This window comes from Thalassophryne amazonica, chromosome 14, assembly GCF_902500255.1.
Source record: "Thalassophryne amazonica chromosome 14, fThaAma1.1, whole genome shotgun sequence".
NCBI lineage: Eukaryota > Metazoa > Chordata > Actinopteri > Batrachoidiformes > Batrachoididae > Thalassophryne > Thalassophryne amazonica.
In genome coordinates, this window is record NC_047116.1 from 91,599,885 (window position 1) to 91,622,555 (window position 22,671).

At 39.8% G+C, this 22,671-nt stretch overlaps 1 protein-coding gene across 1 annotated transcript in view; it reads right to left on the reverse strand.

The window, feature by feature from the left end:
• Positions 1 to 22,671, reverse strand: part of thsd7ba (thrombospondin, type I, domain containing 7Ba) — a 553,518-nt gene that overhangs the window by 142,667 nt on the left and 388,180 nt on the right. The window contains exon 13 of the mRNA XM_034186086.1: positions 16,937 to 17,128. Coding sequence (XP_034041977.1) covers positions 16,937 to 17,128 — 192 coding nt within the window. The remainder of the gene's footprint in view (positions 1 to 16,936; positions 17,129 to 22,671) is intronic.

The following is a 22,671-nucleotide window of genomic DNA, read 5'->3' on the forward strand; positions in this document are numbered from 1 at the left end:
CACATCTCCTTCGCATCATCCGTGAAGAGAACACCTCTCCAACGTGCCAAACGGCAGCAAATGTGAGCATTTGCCCACTCAAATCGGTTACAACGACGAACTGGAGTCAGGTCAAGACCCCGATGAGGACGACGAGCATGCAGATGAGCTTCCCTGAGACAGTTTCTGACAGTTTGTGCAGAAATTCTTTGGTTATGCAAACCGATTGTTCCAGCAGCTGTCCGAGTGGCTGGTCTCAGACGATCTTGGAGGTGAACATGCTGGATGTGGAGGTCCTGGGCTGGTGTGGTTACACGTGGTCTGCGGTTGTGAGGCTGGTTGGATGTACTGCCAAATTCTCTGAAACGCCTTTGGAGACGGCTTATGGTAGAGAAATGAACATTCAATACACGAGCAACAGTTCTGGTTGACATTCCTGCTGTCAGCATGCCAATTGCACGCTCCCTCAAATCTTGCGACATCTGTGGCATTGTGCTGTGTGATAAAACTGCACCTTTCAGAGTGGCCTTTTATTGTGGGCAGTCTAAGGCACACCTGTGCACTAATCGTGTCTAATCAGCATCTTGATATGGCACACCTGTGAGGTGGGATGGATTATCTCAACAAAGGAGACGTGCTCACTATCACAGATTCAGACTGGTTTGTGAACAATATTTGAGAGAAATGGTGATATTGTATATGTGGAAAAAGTTTTAGATCTTTGAGTTCATCTCATACAAAATGGGAGCAAAACCAAAAGTGTTGCGTTTATATTTTTGTTGAGTATATATATGAACGTAGATTGGCAGTTATGCCTCAGGGGTCCAAAAAATACAAATCCAGAAGGTTAAATGCTTTTTCAACAAAAAATAAATAAATAAGTAAATACCAAATAAAAAAAAAAAAGCTCACTGGGAGCTGGAAGTGAGGAGTGGAAGGTGTATGGACATGCCCCTTTATGAGACCGCCAACCAAAGACATCAAGTCACTGCCTTTGGTCACTGGTTAGCTTCCAAGTCTCCCAGCCATACAGTAAGGCTTGTAACTCATTGACGTGTGATTGGTGGAGAGTAGGCACAGACAAAAAATTGCACAATAACAGGTGTAAAGGAAATAACTTTTTCAAGTGGAATCTCACTGAGTTGGTCCTCCCGATGTGTTCACATGGTGGTCGAATGTCCACTGAATGCCATCCAGAGTGCTGGCAAAAATATGGCCACAAATCTTAAGCAGTCACCACACATACTGCACAAGAGCCACTGACATGGTATGCAGAACACATGCAAAAATAAAGCACCACTGGCGCAGTCTTTGCAGGCACAAGGATTTGCATGTGAATACAATGTGGCACTCTTATGGATGTTGTGCATGACCGGTGTGGCTGAAATGGTGACACGTTTGTGCACAGTGCTCAGGATGGATGTAGACTATTACACTGATATTATGCAAAAGAGGATGTGAAAATTCCCCTGACTTTAGGCAGAAAAGCACAAAAATAAATAAATAAATAAATAATAACTAAAATAACAAAAAGAAAAGTGTGAACAACCATTCAGGGACTTACAGAATCATAATGTCCAGGAGCTGCATCTTTCAATTTCCACTGACAATGGAAATAAAACAAAAAATCTGGATCACCTCATCTGCATTCTTCACACAGATGTAGCCTGCTGTCCCTGCGTGCATGAGGGCCGCCGCCGGCCCAACAGAATTAGACTGCGGCCCTCAGAAATTTAAATGAATTAAACAGAAAAACATCATAAATGTGCTTCATGTGGCTCCTGCGTGGTTGGGTAGGATGGATCCAGCATGCTTTCACAGCCAGGCCACACATGAAACTGAGTTCCATTAGTTGGCATGGCACCTCCATGGCAGGACAGGACATGTCCAGCACCTTGTATGCATGTACAACCGGGCCATTCACAAAACTGAGTTCCATTTAATGGCATGGCTTCTTGGTGGCAGAACAGGTTGCATAGGCATCATGATTAATTGGAAGTGCTCCAATTAAAAAAAATAAGTCAGAGTGCATGCACAGTGGGTGGCTGCCAGTCAACAGCATTAAGCGTAATTTCAACTTCTGTCCTCATGCAAATAAATAAGTCCCTTCGGCTGCTCCCTTGTTTTCACTGTGGTCGCTATAGCGGATCCAAGGGGGATCTGCATGTTGAATTGTCACATGTTTTACACCGGATGACCTTTCTGATGAAACTCCACAATACATAGAGAAATGTGGCAGGGGTAAGGTTTGAACCGGTGTTGCAGACTGAACAGTAACCCCTAAAAATTGGTCTGCCCTGCCTTCACTGCGCATGCATCATTTGGGACCATAGCAGCATGTCTGAGATGGAGTCTCTTCACCCAAAGCAATCAAATGGAATAATGGGATTATTAACCATCAGATGACAAGGTTGTTGTTGTCCATTCAGCTGCTCCCATTTTTGTTTGGGGTCATCACAGCGGATACAGCCATATCCACATCGGTATTTGGCACAGGTTTTACGCCGGATGGCCTTCCTGACGCAACTCCAGTTTCACCTGGAGAAACACACATAGCGGGTGGTGTTCCGAAGAGGTCTCCCATCCAAGTACTAATCAGATCCTGCACTGCTTAGCTTCTGAGATCTGACGGGATCAGGCTGACACAGAGCAGACCAGTAAAACCTCTTAAATCATTTTAAAGTCAATTTTAAGCAGAAACAAGGCCATTTAAGCAGTAAATGAAGTGTTAATTGGTGAGTCGTTACTGACACTTTAAAATGACAGAGGCGCCACAGCAGCTGCTGTGCCCTCTGATCAGTCTGCCATCTTTTATTATGAAATAATGCTGAATTCATGTGGAAATGATTGTTGTACAAAAGCTTCACTGAGATAGATGATGACTGGAGTGCAGTTTGAAACAGAAATAAGGTGATCAGTGAATTGCTGGTCATGCTCAGAAATGATGCTGCTGAGCTCCAAAATGGTGCATGCGTAGTGAAGGCACACTGGACCGATTTTAGGGGTGACCATTCGGTCTGTGACACCGGGAGCCTTCCGAACTGAAATCAAGCACACTAACCACTTCAGGTGAACACAATAATCCGGTTTGTGCAGCTCGTCTGTGGCACCATGGATGAGTGTGCACAGGAGTGGGTTCTGGCTGGTTGGAGAGCCAGGTGGCTGGATGCTGCTGGACTCATTTGGCAGCTTCGAGAAGGGCTGTTCTTCTCTGATCATATAAACGGAAAAGTGTGTGTCAAGCCCCCACAATTTGTCCAGATGTTGCACATGTTCTGAGTCACAGAGAATATGTGATGAGGGGTACGAGGTGCCTACTTGATGATTAGGTGGGGCAGTTTATCATGCAAATTTTGTTGCTCTGTTCAAAAATCAACCGAGGCATGAGTGCCGCCCCGTGACTGAGGTGAAGGGATGGTGAATGGCATGAATTTCCTTGTGGATGCTATTCGCAGCTGTCACAGTCCAGTGAGATACTAGCCTAGGGCAGGAAGCACCAGGACCCTACAAACTTGGATCATTATTCTCCTACATAGATATTGGCATATATTTTCAAACACCTCTGTCCAGCAAATGCATGACTCCATAATGGGAATCACAGATGAGAATCTGATTGTTATAATCACATTGTAATTTTACATGTCCAAAATGCACTTGATCATCAAGACAGGGCCTGAAATGTCCAGTTTTGTCTCTCTCTGTGGGTCTGTGAAAGCATGGTTGAACAAAAAAACAAACAAACAAAAAAAAAAAAAAAACAGAGCAATTGGAGATTTCTAACATCTCTTTCTAACATAACGGTTGATGAGGACTCTAAATAAAAGATATGTGATTCACAAAGTGACCCTGCCCATATCCACGAAGCAGCCTAAGGCTAAAAATAGCTCCTTGTGACATTATTCTAAGAAAAATCTTAAGATTCCTCAAATTCATTTCTTTGAATTTTTCCTTGGTAAAATGAAATATATCCACAAAGCACCTTTGACTTTAAGAGAGCTCCTAAGGTGCAAAACTGGTAAGAGGAGGGAGGAGGACTTTTAAGAAGCCTAAGAGTGTCTTAAGCAGAGGAGATTGCAGAAGGATATTCTCCATATGTAGGATAACAGTGAGTCAGTAACACGCTACCAGCTTGATCTACGTAATTATCATCATAAACTTCAACCGCTTATCCACGATCGGGTCATGGGGCGACAGCAAGGGACCTTGAGGCTTCCCTTTCTATGTAATTATTTTATGTTCATTTATTGTCGTAATGTATTTCTAAATTGTTGAGGCTCCTTGTTACCATATACACATTATTATTATTATTGGTATTATGAATATTGTTATTTTTATATTGCCCCAACCAGTCCCAGCAGAAGACTGCCCCTCCCTGAGCCTGGTTCTGCTGGAGGTTTCTTCCTGTTAAAAGGGAGTTTTCCTTCCCACTGTCGCCAAGTGCTTGCTCATAGGGGGTCATTTTGACCGTTGGGGTTTTTCTGTAATTATTGTATGGCTTTTGCCTTACAATATAAAGCACCTTGGGGCGACTGTTTGTTGTGATTTGGCGCTATATAAATAAAATTGATTTGATTTGCATTTATTTTAATTTGATTTTAAATGGACCACAATGGAAATAAGTGTTTTCACTTTATTGTATTTTTAACGTATTTACAATTATATTATGTACTCACAATGAACGTACTAAAAATCATGCATGCATGCTTTAATATATAGATATTCTGCATCTGAATGAGGTTTGTCCAAACATTTTCAAGTTGTGTGATGATTCATTTAATTTTGCTGGGTTTCTTCAACATAACTTTAAGTTATCCTCATGACTACACGTATTAATGCAGTTCAGGTTATATGATTGGTTGATTTCACTGTCCATTCATGACTAGGAGGGCAGATTGCGTTTGTTTTTTATTTCTCCTCCCCTTTCTGTGACAACCAATCACAGCTCTTAGAGGACTGTGTCATACTTAGCAACGGGGTCAACCCCGCCTCCTCACACAGACAGGACTTTCTGTCTCGTGCTTGCTCAGAGTCAATCTCAGACACCTGCTGGTTCACTCTTAGGCTAAAATTCCTTGCCAGGAACTGTTAGGCGAAATTAGGAGCTTTTTGAGAGGGCTTTGAGTTGCTTCGCGGATACGGGCCCTTAGGTTTATCTGGATCCAGATTCCACAACACAGTGCAATAATTGCATACTGATCCAGAATGGTCCAACTGATCAAGATGTTTCAGTCTGATATTTAATTCAAAAACTGAAAGAAAATAGTGTCTTCCTGATCTTGGTTTTGCATGGTGATGTCATATCTGTGAAGTAGATTTGACATAATCCTTAAAAGTCTACAAAAGGAAATCCTGATACAGAAAGTGCATCCAGATCCAGATCACCTCCAAAATGTAACGGAGTCTTCCGTGGCCTAATATCTATCTGTGGTGCAAATTTCATCATCAGAGAATTTCATCAGAGAGCCAAATAAATAAATGATTTTATTACGTCCTTGGCGGATGAAACACAAAAACAATAACATTGTGCACTCTTTTCTCATTAACATGAAAGATGTAAAGAAACGGCATAAAATGCTGACCTATTTTGATCACTATGACGCAGTGAACATAAGAAAACCCAGCGCTGAGCTGCGGCAGATTTTTTTTCCCCCCTTTTTTCAACCTTCTAAGTGCATTATCAAAGGAGACAGGGTATGTTTACTTCAGCCCTCTGGCATCAGATCAAATATTCATGAAGACAAATAGTATCTGGCTGGTATGCCACCACAGCATGTAATTCAAACTTTGCCATCTGCCCTGAAATGAGGGAATTCTAGCTGCAAGGGAGTTAATTTAGACCTGATGTAGCACTACAGGGACAGTAGAGAGTTACAGTAACACAACCAGAACATGAAAAGCCCAAATTCTTTTTAAGACACTGCTCTAAAGACAAACATACTGCAGTGGTCTAAAGAATGTGTTGAAGCTGTGTTTGGAATAAAACGGTGACTGCTTTGTGGATCAGGTCTATTCTGGAAGTATCTTTGTGCTCCAGGTATCCTCACCCTCCGCTGGGAGCCGATTCTACCACAACATCCTCTCAATGCTGTGACTGACCCAGCAAAGACGGCTCCAGCTTGTATGATCCTCCACACACACACACACATAAGTGTAGCAAATAACATAGAAATAGCCTAATAAAATTAAGACTTGTAAAAATTAAAGTTAGCCCCTCTCATTACATCAATAAATATTTATGGGTAGGAATCTCTGGACACCAGAGAATTAGATTCAGAGGGCTGTGATTGATTTGATTGTAAAATGATTACACTATGTAACAAATGTTTATTTTTGTTTTGTTCCTGGGTACACAGTGTGTTTTCCTAACCTGTTATGCCTTAAATAAATAGAAAACAGCTGTTATTCCACAGAAACTTTGCTTCTGTGATCAGGACATTGATATTTTGAAATTTGTCTGTTTTCAAGAATATTCTCGATTCGTCTTCACTACTACTGAGTAGTCTTCTAGAATATTCTTTAACTGCTAGAACTGTCCAGAATTTTCTAGAAGTCTCCAGAATTATCTAGAAATTTCAAGAAACTTTTAGAACTTTCTCGAATGTAAAAAAAAATAAAATCAAAGTTTGTGCTGAATGTATTTTTTCCATAGACTTTAGACATAAGCAGTTGAAATATAACACTTAGAAGCCAGGAACAAAAACTGTGTTACATAGTGTATCGGTGCTCTTTTTTTGATGCAGAATTTTGTTTTTCACCTCCTCTGTGTGAGGACTTGGTACTTTTTAAAGCTCAGTGTTTCTAATGATTCATCGTGAATTTATTTATTAATACAGTCTTTAAAAGTTCATTTTCATTTTTTCATTTTCATTTATTTATATAGCGCCAAATCACAAGGTTGCCTAAAGGTGCTTCACACAAGTAAGGTCTAATCTTACCAACCCCCAGAGTGAGAGTGGTAAGGAAAAACTCCCTCTGAGGAAGAAACACCAAGCAGACCAGACTCAAAGGGGTGACCTTCTGCTTGGGCTCAGGCCATATTTCAGCCATATTTGCACCTGTTTGGCTCTTAATTATGATTACCCCCTTTTCTACTTTTTTTTTTTTACTAATAGCCCAATTTCATAGCCTTAAGAGTGTGCATATCATGAATGCTTGGTCTTGTTGGATTTGTGAGAATCTACTGAATCTACTGGTACCTTGTTTCCCATGTAACAATAAGAAATATACTCAAAACCTGGATTAATCTTTTCAGAAACATAGCACTACTATTATTCTGAACACTACTGTAAGTGTAGGCTCGCATACCTGACTCCACTATGGACAATAATTGTTCCAGCTAAAGGAAAAATGTTTCTGTGCACCTCATTGCGGTGCACGGGGATGTGCACACAGGCTGTGCTGCACAAATGCACTTTGTACGTATGTCAGAATAATTAAATATACAAATGCACATTGGGATTATGGTGAAACTTTGTTGCACTGCTGATTTGCAGACACTCTTGAAACAGCAGAAAACATGTGGGATGTGTTGATCTTGTGCACATGTAGTATTATTAGATGGACCCCCCCCCCCCCCAGCAGCTGGGGCACGTCATTTTCTCTCCTCAGGGCTGTTTCCTTGACCACTTCCTCAGTGGGTGGCCGCTGTGTCTGACACCTTCTCAGTCAGCAACAAGCAGAGGTGCATGCCTGCCTAGACTTTATCGTCACATTGAATTATATAAAAAAGTTATTAGTTAGATTAATGTCCATATTTACTTAGATTGAGTGCATCAACTGCTAACATACGCCAACATGAATACAGATTCCAGAATATTCCAGAAACTGACCACAGACAAAGACCTAACATCAAAATGGACACAGAAATGGCTCAGTTATTTACATTTAAAGTTATCTAAACATAATAATGAAATGTACATTAAAAAATGACAACGACAAAAAAGCTGATCCCCAGGAGAAAGGTCAAGCCTTTTTCTTTTAAAGCGCAAACCTCTGCCAACACTAGTTTCCAATTCTACAAATTTTTACCTTGGAAAATATTATCAAGGTCAAAGTCCTGTTAGACGTGGCTTTTCATAAGATAAAATATAATACAAAAGATATAGATCAAAAGGCTTTTTCAATGTTAAAAAAAAATCAAATATCCGCAAAATCGGTAATCTGGATCAAACTTTGTCAGGTGAGTGTCACTTTGCACCTTTATTTCAAATATGAAAGTGATTGGGGCATGTTTGATTAAGATATAATAGAGAATATATATTAAATGGGGTTTTCAATGTTCAGTTTAAATGGCCACAAAATCTGTAATCTGGATTAGATCTGGATCAAACTTTGTCAGTCGATAAAAGATACCATCCCACATACCATTCTCAATTATGAAAGAAATTTGATCATTTTTGATTGGGTTTTTCCAATTTTCCAAGATTTTTCCTGACTTTGCCCTTTGACATATGACCTCGAAAACTGAATCACTTCTTGCCTACCAGAATATAAATCTTCAGTAAAAATGTCATAACAATATATCAATAACTGTGAGCCCCAAGCTGTTCAAAACAGACAAACCAACAAGCAGGGACAATAACATAACCTCCAACTTTGTTGGCTAAGATAATAAATGGTCTCCTGTTTGGTCAGTTCATGGAGTGCTCTCTTAAACATGGCGAATACAATCTAATCTGGAACTCCACCTAGCAGTGCAGATGAACCCAGCGTAGAACCTTCCCTGATCACCCAACCATTTCAACAGCCATACACCACCCTTGAGGTCCATAAGGGAACTCCCCACTACATCAACAATGGGCATAGCTTCTGTGAAACAAACCTAAGTAAGCTTGCCAGATAGAGCCTTTTGGTTTATATGCCCCTGGAAGAAACCTGTAAACCGGGTTTCTTCCAGAGGTAGGTTACAGGTTAGGTCTTTAATCCCCTATTGCTCCCGGTGTGTAGTGAGCGCCTTGTATGGCAGCACACTGACATTGGGGTGAATGTGAGGCATTATTTGTAAAGTGCTTTGAGCATCTATATAAATGCAGTCTATTTTATAATATTTCCCTGCAACCAACAAATCTTTCTCTGCGTCAGTCCTAAAACTGGGTTTTAGGATTTATTTCTTCATTCTGTTTTTTTTTAATTCATTTTATTGCTTGCTACAATTTTATTGTTATTTTAAAAATATTTATTTACTTATGAGTGGGTGCAACTTGGTGCCCATTTTGTGCAGTACTATGTTTGACTGCTGTCCTTTTAAATGTGCTTTGAGTTGAGTTGAATTAGGTAAGAAGCTGCAGGCTTTTGTTAAAATGACAGTTCTGGATTAAAGACTTCCTCCTTGGTTGACGACCTTTCAGACTATGGTAATGGAGTGCTCTCTGAAAGGTGGTTGAAGTTATATTCCTTTTAATACCTCCAACTCCTTCATCAGTTCCTTATTTGTGATCCTGGGGTTATGTTGAGCCTTTGGGACAAAAATCTGCAAATCCATGGTTGTTATTTTGGGCTTTTTTCCGTGATGTTAAGTCTATATGGTCTCAAGCTTCTTAAGCCCCCATCACACATAGAAAGAATGTGGAGGAACCATTCTGACATGGCAAATATTGCCATAATCTGACGCAGTTGGGAGGAAAAGAGGCATGGTCAGCCATGGTCCAAATGCATCCACACCGCCCTGTGCACACCTGCAGGATGCAGCCCAAACATATTTCAGACAACAGTCAGATGACACAGACTGCTGTCAGATGGCACCGACACTGGAGCTGTCACTCACTCACTCACCTACGCAATCAAATCTCTGCTCATCCTCACATTTCCAGCGCTAAACTGACCTCAGTGTGTGTCTCACATGACGAAGTGCACACGTGTATGTGCGTAGAACAGGTGATCCGAGTGATGAGTGTGTGTCCACTCAACTATGCACGTGTGTTCACAATGGCTGAATGAACCGCGTGTGCCTGCATGTGTAGAACAGGTGATCATAGCAGTGTGCGAGTGTGTGGCCAAAATGTTTGCTCAGCTGCATGTATATGTGGTCAAACGCTGTATCAGCCACTCCGCTTGTGCAAGCAAGCACAGGGGTTGTCCACCCAGAGAGCGCACAAACAGGCTGACAGCTGTCAGTGGTCGCCTGCTGTTAGTCCGGTGAAAAATCAGTTTAGGTGTTTGATCAGTATATACTTGCATTGCTAGATTTTATTTGTCCAGCTGGAATACGTAACTGCTGTTGAACTGTGCTGGCAGTGCACCAACTTCCCACATCTACGCAACTTTCAGATGCAGCCAGTGGACTTTCTCTTTTCTCTTTTTAAACTCTTTTTTGTTGTCATTTTACTTGATACACATCTTAACACAACTATATTATCGTTGTGGGATGGCACTTCACATGGGATTTAATTATAGCAGAAGTTGATTATGCATTTATCATCTGATCAACGTTGCCAGCACACAGTGCACCCAGGTGAAAGGGAGTGGACCAGCTGTCTACACTACGGAATGCGAGGTACATGTTTATGTCATCATGTGCAGTGGTGGGCACAGTTCTGCTAATCTGCTAACCGCTAATTATCAAAGATAATGTTTTCATTATGGGATTAGCTTTTCAGATAACTTTGTAAACCATCATTTGACCAATTATCTTCCAATAAGTTTTGATCCGATAATTTTTAGACCGCTAACATTTTTGCAGACAGTTTTTTGTAGTAGATGCACATGTTTACCCTCTACAAACAGAGAAGCGCTTGTTCCAGAATAAACTGCTCTATCTTCTGCAGGCAAAGGAGAACTGGTCATAGAAAAGAAAAAAAACCTAATTTCTTTTGACCCCATACTACAACCCCTGGCAAAAATTATGGAATCACCGGCCTCGGAGGATGTTCATTCAGTTGTTTAATTTTGTAGAAAAAAAGCAGATCACAGACATGACACAAAACTAAAGTCATTTCAAATGGCAACTTTCTGGCTTTAAGAAACACTATAAGAAATCAAGAAAAAAAGATTGTGGCAGTCAGTAACGGTTACTTTTTTAGACCAAGCAGAGGAAAAAATATGGACTCACTCAATTCTGAGGAATAACTTATGGAATCACCCTGTAAATTTTCATCCCCAAAATTAACACCTGCATCAAATCACATCTGCTTGTTAGTCTGCATCTAAAAAGGAGTGATCACACCTTGGAGAGCTGTTGCACCAAGTGGACTGACATGAATCATGGCTCCAACACGAGAGATGTCAGTTGAAACAAAGGAGAGGATTATCAAACTCTTAAAAGAGGGTAAATCATCACGCAATGTTGCAAAAGATGTTGGTTGTTCACAGTCAGCTGTGTCTAAACTCTGGGCCAAATACAAACATGGGAAGGTTGTTAAAGGCAAACATACTGGTAGACCAAGGAAGACATCAAAGCGTCAAGACAGAAAACTTAAAGCAATATGTCTCAAAAATCGAAAATGCACAACAAAACAAATGAGGAACGAATGGGAGGAAACTGGAGTCAATGTCTGACCGAACTGTAAGAAACCGCCTAAAGGAAATGGGATTTACATACAGAAAAGCTAAACGAAAGCCATCATTAACACCTAAACAGAAAAAAACCAAGGTTACAATGGGCTAAAGAAAAGCAATCGTGGACTGTGGATGACTGGATGAAAGTCATATTCAGTGATGAATCTCAAATCTGCATTGGGCAAGGTGATGATGCTGGAACTTTTGTTTGGTGCCGTTCCAATGAGATTTATAAAGATGACTGCCTGAAGACAACATGTAAATTTCCACAGTCATTGATGATATGGGGCTGCATGTCACGTAAAGGCACTGGGGAGATGGCTGTCATTACATCATCAATAAATGCACAAGTTTACGTTGATATTTTGGACACTTTTCTGATGTTTAAGGATGATGAAATCATTTTTCAAGAAGATAATGCATCTTGCCATAGAGCAAAAACTGAAAACATTCCTTGCAAAAAGACACATAGGGTCAATTTCATGACATAGGGTTAATGTCAACGAGCAGATCTGATTTGATGCAGGTGTTAGTTTTGGGGATGGAAATTTACAGGGTGATTCCATAATTTATTCCTCAGAATTGAGTGAGTCCATATTTTTTTCCTCTGCTTGGTCTAAAAAAGTAACCGTTACTGACTGCCACAATCTTTTTTTCTTGATTTCTTATAGTGTTTCTTAAAGCCAGAAAGTTGCCATTTGAAATGACTAGTTTTGTGTCATGTCTGTGACCTGCTTTTTTTCTACAAAATTAAATAACTGAATGAACATCCTCCGAGGCCGGTAATTCCATAATTTTTGCCAGGGGTTGTAATACGCTGGCAATAGCACCCAAGTCATCCAGAGGCACAGAGTTTTAACTTATGGTTACAATTTTAACCAAACTAATTTCGGACAAGTTATTTAAATTAACGTCACGTCTGAAGTTTTATAAAGTGAGAATATCAGATATATGTTTTAGTTTTAAAGTAAGTAAGTCCCTTCGGCTGCTCCCTTGTTTGCACTCGGGGTCGCCACAGCAAATCCAAGGTGGATCTGCATGTTGAATTGGCACATGTTTTACGCCACGTCTTCCTGACGTAACTCCACATTACATGAAGAAATGTGGCAGGGGTGGGATTTGAACCCGGAACCTTCTGCACTGAAACCAAGTGCTTTAACCACTTGGCCACCACCCCTACATGTTTTAGTTTTAAAGTAATGCACTAATTTTGAAGGTTTTAGTGTGGACGTGGTGTGTGCGCAGTGCAATATGGGTAAATATTCACAACAGGAGAAATGCATTTGAGACGCTCTGAACAGGCTCCACATGGACAACAGCATTAAACTCTTTGTTTATTGTGCCTAAAACTCTCGTGAATATATTATCTGGGTTTATAGATGTTGTTATTGTGTTTGTTTTATGTAAAAATGCCAGAAGAAGCCCAGTTTGCTTCTCCAAAAGCCGAAATTGTGATTTGGGCTGTGTGATATAACCGGCTTCAAAATGCATAGAACACTACCATCAACTGGTGAGTGGTTATATCACAGTGTTGTCAACCACAGGATTTTAAAATTATCTGTAGGTCTCCAAAACCTGAGAGACCCCACACGTGGAGATAAAAACAAATCATAGATCTGACAGGTTTAGTTGTACAGTGTGTGGTGTCAGCCACACGGTAAAAACAACACACACAACAGATTTCACACACGAACATTCCCAGGTCAGATACCTCACTTTCCGATTGGCTGCATGTCGCATTTAGCTCCTCACGTCCTGAGCAGATCAGAGCACTCTTACAAATCACACACAGCAGGAATATCTGATAAGATTATATTTAGCATTATCACGATTGTCACGGTGTCCTTAAGATTGTCAGAAGGGGAATATCGGGTCTGATATCGGCCTAATTATCTTGCCATGTGAACCAGGCTTGATGTTATGACACCTCATGGAGCGACTGATTGATCTGTTATAACACCGCACCAAACATGTTTTCACTATAATTTGCTTTCTTTGTGCGACTGACATCATTATTCAAGCATTCAAATGGCGATTCCTATCGCCACACAATTCCAACACATGAGAAAGTTTTTTGACAGTTCTTGGTATTGAAACAAACCTTGTCTCCCTAACCGGATAGAGTTGTGAAGTCATCACGTGTGCGCTTAGGCGCTGTCTAGCGGGATTTTTTATACAAATGAAAAAAATGACATATTTTACAAAAGTACATTTATTTGTAAACACCAACACGTTATATAGATTCACTTATGTTGGTTTTTACATAGAATGATAAATCAACCAATCAGTATGAGCGGAGGCTTATTTACCCATAATACCCTTTGGGGATCTGTGTGTCAATGTTCAAATCTTCAGAATTAGTGCATTATTTTAAAATTAACAGATGTGTGTTATATATCACTTTGCACAATTAAGAGTTTACATTAATGTAGTTATTCTATACAGAATAATTTTATTTTTAAAGCAAAACCATAATTCAAACCTGCTTTCCAATTCAAGACCTCTGCCTCATCGCGGGACCACTGTATCCTGCAGGGTAAATGATGCTTTCCTACAGCAGGGGCAGAGTGCACAAAGACAAGCACTGTCTCATTGGCTGTTTGGGTTTGTGTTGCCATTGGTTCTATCAGATGGTTTGGTGGTGTTTAAACTCAAAATATAGCTTCTTAGCAGCTGAAAGCATGTGGGAGGCAAAATTTAAAGTTATCTGTAGCTTCCGATCAGTTTTTAGGCAGTTTATCGGTTTAGCGTTAAAAAATATAACTTTTCAGTTAGCTGATTACCAGTGATCAAAGCTAACTTTTTGGTTAGCTGTGCCCACCACTGGTCATGTGCTGGGCAAACATTTCCACATCATACCTGCTACAGACTTAGGAGGTGTACATGTAATAACACATGTGCTTACATGTGCTTGATATCCCATTCAGCTGCATTGTGGCGCAGCACCGAACCTCTGACGTGTGCACAGTGCCACATACATGATATTACATAACAACATTTCCTTTGCCATCCCTGGCCATGGGTCCATTGGAGGTGGACCAATCGATCTCAGAACTCAACTATGATCAGATCATTTCAGATGCTGTTTTGATGCCATCAGAATATGTAAATTGCAGTCAGATGGTCATCAGATTACACATGGACCACCATCAGATAAGTGTCCCATCTTGACGGCACCTGGAGAGTTTTGAAAATGTGCATCACACTCTGGGTCGCCGGCCCATTTTGACCAACTGTGTTGATTACTGCAGATGGCTGTCAGAACGTTTTGGAACTGAAATCCAACACTTTTCAGATGTGCACCAACCATGGAAATATAGACGTGCACGCCTCAATCTATTAGCGTTGCTCAAGACAGGGCGGCACCACTGCTAAGGGTAGAGATGTGCAGATAAATAAATAATAAACTAACCGCTTTTTTTGCACTAGCGTCGCTATTTCTTAACAGATTTTAATAAATGTAGGCTTGTTTTAAAGCCATTTGAAAGCTCTTTGGGTGAAAAAAACTTATGTAAAATGCAGAAATATGGGGAAATTGAGACAAACTGTGCTGCTTTTCTTGCTCTATTGTCACTATTTGTTAACCCTCTGGGGTCCAAGGGCATTTTTTGGACAGTTCACTCGCCTGGCATAAATGTTTCATTATTAATGTTAATAGCTCTCCCTGCATCCCACAATCAAGTTTTATGTCTCTTTTTTTCAGGACAACCTGTTCTTTCATAATACGAGGGCTGTCCGTAAAGTATAGGTCCTTTTTATTTTTTTCAAAAACTATATGGATTTCATTCATATGTTTTTACGTCAGACATGCTTGAACCCTCGTGCGCATGCGTGAGTTTTTCCACGCCTGTCGGTGACGTCATTCGCCTGTGAGCACTCCTTGTGGGAGGAGTCATCCAGCCCCTCGTCGGAATTCCTTTGTCTGAGAAGTTGCTGAGAGACTGGCGCTTTGTTTGATCAAAATTTTTTCTAAACCTGTGAGACACATCGAAGTGGACATGGTTCGAAAAATTAAGCTGGTCTTCAGTGAAAATTTTAACAGCTGATGAGAGATTTTGAGGTGATTCTGTCGCTTTAAGGACTTTTCATGGTGCGAGACGTCGCGCAGCGCTCTCAGGCAGCGTCAGCAGCCTGTTTCAAGCTTAAAACCTCCACATTTCAGGCTCTGTTGATCCAGGACGTCGTGAGAGAACAGAAGTTTCAGAAGAAGTCGGTTTCAGCATTTTATCCGGATATTCCACTGTTAAAGGAGATTTTTTTAATGAAAGACGTGCGGGCGGATTACAGCGTCGGCTCGCACAAGGAGTGCTCACAGGCGAATGACGTCACCGACAGGCATGGAAAAACTCAAGCATGCGCACGAGGGTTCAAGCATGTCTGACGTAAAAACATATGAATGAAATCCATATAGTTTTTGAAAAAAATTAAAAGGACCTATACTTTATGGACAGCCCTCGTATATATGCTTTTGTTGTGTTGTATAAGTGTAATAAAGGTTTACAATCAAAAATAACAAAGGAAAATATAAAGCGAAAAATAATTTTCCACACATTTATTCAAAACACACAGCAAACTATAATAAACAACTGTTTTGACACTTTATAAAGGTAATTTGAGGTCTTGTGTGAAAGACTGTACAACAAAAAAGTCCAAACAATAAACACAAATGCACATTTTGAACAATATATACAAAATGGTCTATGCGTTTATGCTCCAGTCTGAGGAGCAGCCCCTCTCCCTCAACCCACTGATATGGTAAACAGTGCTTTATGTCAGAGGGAGAGAGCCACAGAGTAATCCAGTAATATTAAAATGCAAACTAGTGGAGCAATCCTGATAGTTACACCCTCTTTGTTTGAGCACATGAGATTGTCATGCGAGGCTCTCTGTCTGCTTTCAATTTTGCTGTGCGTAATGGTGCAGTGCAAATTGGAGGAGTTAGGGGCTATTCAAATGCGCCAACTAGTAAGCTATCACTCCTGAAAATTATCTTTAGTTTATCACGTGAGGTAAATCTGCCCTACAATTGGATTTTGGAAAACCATGTGACGGTGAACCAATTCCAAATGGACACTCACATTGCGCACATATTCACACAGCTTCTATGAGGAGTACAAAGATGGCCGACGGTGGATCAAAAGTCCACGGAGTTAACTTTTCAGCAAAAAAAGTAAGTTTCTATCTCATATCATTAAAAAGTTATTTATAATTTAGTAAAGCTTGGTCCCAGCCATCGTATACGGTGGTGTCGGCCCCAGAGGGTTAATAGATAATAAAAGTAGGCTTGTTTTGAAGCCCTTTAATTGCTCTTTCTAATGAACCCATACATGCCTGGGTAGAAAAATAAAATGTTTCAGTATAAAATATGTGCAGTATAGGTACACTGAGTTTGAAAGCTTTTTGCCAAAATGTATGCAACTGTATTGTACATTCACAACTGTACGTATGTGCAGTGAGTGTATACCTGTGAGAGAACGTTTTCGACTTCTGGAGTTGCCACATTCAGCGCATTCAGAGAACTTGGACCATGTAGTTAGAGTGCAGTCATCCTTACAAGGGATGTGACATCGTCTAATCTGAGGGGGCAACGGTCCCGCCCATTGCAAGCACTCTGTCATATTGGCCGGCTCATTGTTTTCTCCCTCACAACTGATTCCTGCAAACACAAATGGAGCCATGTCACTCCTTTCTGCACTTTTAAGGCATTTCCACCACAACCGACTCACCCATTCTCCTAAAGAAGAAGAAGAAAAAAAACCTGTGAAGCTGACAAATAAAAAAATAATAATAATCTGGATCTGAGGAGCAAACTGTAACAGCATCACAAAGGAGATAAAATTGTGTTCAAAAGTCTGCCAAAGAGACCGATTTACTTTGTCTTAAACTTCTAGGAAAAGTATGAAGACATGAAAAGAAAGCAATCCTTGTACTTGACAGCCAACAAATTTTCATTTTGGGATGACGAAAGCAAAATGGAGAAATGAAGTACTCCCTAACATTTGACAAAAAGACAAAGGATCTGTCCTTTCTGCTGATGACAATGTGATACAGTGGCTTAGTGGTTATCACTGATATCTCACACATCTCCTATCCTAGCTATTGTTATTTGAGTTAACAATGATGCCTCCCTAGTTGTAGCCTGTTGCAGTAACTTCTTTGTACTTTTAGCTTCATTATTTATTTACGAAAATGGGTACTGACCTTAGCTAGGGGAGTAACCTGCCTTGGACTGACATCCCTTTCAGGGGGAGTTGTGGTCTCTCATTGGCTTCATGCCACAGAAACTTGCAATGATCACCTGCCCAATAGGCCTAAGGTCTTATAAGGATTTACATACGTTTGAAAAAATTAAGTAATGTTATTAGGAGCATGTTAGTTGACATAAACCAATTTAGTGAGAGGTAACAATCATCATATGTCATGTGACATATGATGTGAACTGTAACATTCACTGCTTGGTTGTGGATCGAGGTAATTGTATCCAGAGGCATTTTAGAAATTGAAAATGAAGCAATGGGGTCATGCAAAACCTAACAGAGGTACATTTGGCAAATTTATGTTAACCGCATTGTGTGTAAGGCTTTAAATAAGACCCAAGTAGGGATGGTATGTAAAATGCACTAACAAAAACAAAACACACAGGGATTATTACATGCACTTTGGCATTTTTTTTTTTTTTTTTACAGACAACATGAACCCAACATATTTCAATTTTTGTGTGGTCAACTTTAATATACATACATCTATTTCTGCATTTCAGGCCTGTTACACACTGCAAAAAAAAACAACAAAAAAACACAGTGGGGCAATGAGGTCAAATAAATAAATAAATAAGAACAATTAAATGATGGCATTTCAAATAGGTAATGTCAGTAGGGGAATGTAATCATGATTTGATAGAAAAGCCATATCCTCAAAAAGAGGAGTCTGAGTAGTCAACAAATGCATAAGAAAATTACTGAATGTTTAAAAACAATTTTTCTCAATGCGTTGATGAAAACTTTATACTTGATGTATGGCAGTAATTTGAGCTAACCATTTTTGCTAACATGCCACAATAACATTTGTGAAAATCATTTGGTGTTGATAAGCACCATATCACACCCCAGATGTCAGTCGCGAATCAAAAATCTAAAGAGATATTGATCCTTGCACCCATTGGCCCATTGGTACTGGTCAGTGTTGTCAAAGGAACTTTGAAAAGTTACTTTTTTAGTTACTTTTTTAGTTGCTTTATACAGTTACTTTATGCAGTTACTTCATTAGCAGTTTTATGCAATTACATTTTTAGAAGCTGCCGAAAACTTGCAACTAATAAGTAATGTAACTAATAAGGTAACTAGTAATCTAACTTGGTACTCTTAAGATTGAGCAATCAGCAAAGTAACTAATCAGCAAAGTAACTAGCAGTTACTTTTCTGAGTACTAAACCTTAAAAATAACCAAGTTAGATGATGAGTTACTTTATTAATTACATTCAGCAGCTGCCGACAAGTTGTCCAAAGCTGCTAATGAACTAAGTGTATAAAGTAACTAATGAAGTAACTTTTCAAAGTTACTTGGGCAACACTGGTACTGGTACTCATTGTTGCATGCACAGCTTGGTTACCCTCTGTTTGCACAGATTTTGCATCCTGCACACATGTTGTTGATACACACAGCAATGTGCATCTTTGAATTTATAGAAAAACAACTGAAATCCAAATGTGGCCTTGAAGCCCAAAACCTTTATCAGAGGTCTTTGAGATATTTGTGATGTAGTGTGAACAAGCAACACAATCAAAATACCAGATTAACATACAAGCTCAGCACAGCTGACAGAATGATGCATTCAGTTTGTGATCACAAACAAATAACGACATAACAGCACCGTGTTGCAGCTTCAGTGTGCCAGTTTGAGGCTTGAAAATCTTGTCAGACCACACAGCATGACCACATGGGTTATTTCTGTCACTAAGCACCAGCAGTATAACTCATTTAACTGGAAGCAGAGCAGCTGCCTTTGAAGACTCTTTCATGTGACTGAGGAAGGAAACTGTCAATGAAGAAAGATGACTCTTTTCAGAAAAATCATGAAGGACATATAGCAAAACAAAAAAGTTTTCTGTGAAAATATAAGCTGAGAACAGACCGCAAAATCTACATATGAGGCACGGTGAAGCAACTCGATGATTAAACAAAACCTTGCCTTAAAAGAAAGAAAAATGTTCAGTTTGGGGGTAAAATATTTTGTCGATTTAAAATGTAATCTCTGCAAAGCAAAATGAGGAGCACATACAGTGCATGCAGAAAGTATTCACAGCACTTCACTTCCATACTGTGTGGAGTTTGCATGAACCTGTCCATCACCAGTGCAAACAGGAAACTGATCCTTGATGTAATCCCACCTCCACCCTCATCTTTTATTTCTACTGCACACCTCATCACCATCACACTGCCCTTACAGTTCATTTCTTGGTTTCATAATGCATTGCACATGTGCAGTGGTTCTGCTCTCAGCCTGAATTCACTTAGCTGTGAAAAGGTGCATGAAAATTGGTCATTCAGAGCTTTCAGCTTTCAGACTCAGTGCAGGTGTTGGATATGTTTTGTTGTCTGCAGTAATCAAAGCAGAACAGACAATTTAAATGGAGTTAAGTATAATAGTATGGTGTGTGTGTGTGTGTGTGTGTGTGTGTATAGATGTACATGGGTATGTAGGTATATTTTGCATTTCTAATTATTTCTGAAATTATTTATTATAGAAAGTTGTAAATATTATAAATATTTAATGAGTTAATTAATAATCAAGTTAATTATATAATGATGGTGGGCGAGTGCATCCAGAAAGTATTCCACAGCGGTTAACTTTTTCCACATTTTGCCCTCAAATACACAATACCCCATAATGACAATGTGAGAAAATGTTATTTTATTTATCTTTACACACACACACACACACACACACACACACACACACACACACACACACACACACACACACACACACACACACATATATATATATATATAAAACACCTAAGAATGTAATGTAAATAAGTATTCACAGCCTTTGCCATAAAGCTAAAAATAGAGCTCAGGTGTATCCTGTGTCCACTGATCATCCTTGAGATGTTTCGACAGCTTAATTGGAGTCCACCTGGGGTAAATTCAGTTGTTTGGTCATGATTTTGAAAGGCACACACCTGTTTTCTTCATTTTGTGTTTGTTTTTTTGCAAAAATGCAAAAACAAAAAAAACACTTTCGATGTTATTATGAGGTGTTGTGAGTAGAATTTTGAGGGGAAAACAAATTTACTCCATTTTGGATTAAGGCTGCAACATCACAAAAAAAAAAAAGTGGAAAAAGTGAAGTGCTGTGAATACTTTGTGGATGCACCGTAATCAGTAATGAGATGCTCAGTTGCCCCAAGCTGAAATCATACAAGCAAAATCCCCTTTCAGATACACAAACATTGACCTTTTGTTGAGTTCATAGATGCATTCATTAGAGACAAACAACACAGTTTTTCAAATGATGAGCACGGTGAAAACATATATGGAAAAAATCTTTTCTTTTCAATCTGTACATCTGATGGCAGTTGCAGACTGCTTGATAATTCATGAATTCACCAGGGTTTACATCAAACAGACAGATATGCCTCTTTGATATGCTCATGCAATCATTTTAAGAAAGCACATATCCTGAAACAAAATAGTGGAAGTGATGCTGCACTCATTAAAAAGGAAATACATGCTGCAAGCTGCTGAGAATTGAACCATTCACTCAGGTGAGAAACTGTAGTGGAAGAGTTATATTAACATTATGCATTTATCTTCAGGTGTGGCCATCACAACACCATCTTTACATACACAGACATTACATTATGTCTAAATAACAACAGCAACAACTACAGCACCACACTGATAGAGTGGAAAACGCTGCCAACACTAGTTTCCAATTCTGTAAAATTTTACCTTGAAAAACTGTCAAGCTCAAAGGCCTGTTAGAAGTATCTTTTCATGAGTTAAATTACATGTGACAAATGTCAGGAGTATGTATTTAGTTCATGCATGTGAATCAAAGGTTTTTTTGGGGTGTTGTCAGGTTTATTTTCCTTTCAATTTTTTTGGTTTCTAAATTCTTTTTCAGATCAGTTTCACAGAACATTGTTTATCTCTGCTATGCACAATTTGACTTTGCTTTTTGGCACTTGGTTTCTGACTGATAACTGGAAGATAAACAAACAGGAATAACATTGGAACCTCCATCCAATTTTGGTGGTGTACAGTAGTGATCAGAATAATAGTAGTGCTTTGTGACTAAAAAGATTAATCCAGGTTTTGAGTATATTTCTTATTGTTACATGGGAAACAAGGTACCAGTAGATTCAGTAGATTCTCACAAATTCAACAAGACCAAGCATTCATGAGATGCACACTCTTAAGGCTATGAAACTGGGCCATTAGTAAAAAAAAAAAAAAAAAAAAAAAATAGAAAAGGGGGTGTTCACAATAACAGTAGTGTGGCATTCAGTCAGTGAGTTTGTCAAAAACAAACAGGTGTGAATCAGGTGTCCCCTATGTAAGGATGAAGCCAGCACCTGTTGAACATGCTTTTCTTGTTGTGGGCTGGGGTGTTTGGCTGGCTTGGTTTTTGTTTTGTTTCTCCCACCAGGTGGTATGCCTTCAGGACTGAGTGGCTGAGCATTAGGACCTCACCCTGAACACCTGAGGCTTGTTTTCACATGCAGGTCATCAGGGCTCACAGCTGTGGTGTATTCTGTCTTGATCAGAGATTGCTGCATTTAAACCTTGAATGCACAGTGTGTGATTGCCAGAGACTCGACCTTGTGAGCAGACGTGTGTGATCGACGTCAGGAGAACAATCTCACCATCACGGACGCAGAGACCGCTCCAGGTTTGACGCCACAGTCTGTGAAGGAGGATTGGGTGAGGTCTCACGCTCTTCAGCACACTTCCTGAGGTAATTTGGTTTTGGTGACTTTTATGAAGTAATGACAGTGGATTTGGTGTCCCTCACACCTTGTGTTAGTGAGCTGTCACGTTATGCTAATTGTCTAATCAGCTTCTGCTGCAGTGGAGATTTGAACTGAGTTGTTCCGTGCCTGCAGGGTAAGAAGCTGATGTATAGATTTAAGCCAGGAAGTGTTTGCTGATTGCGTGCACCTTTGAGTTGTGTCTCTCTGTGTGGAGTTG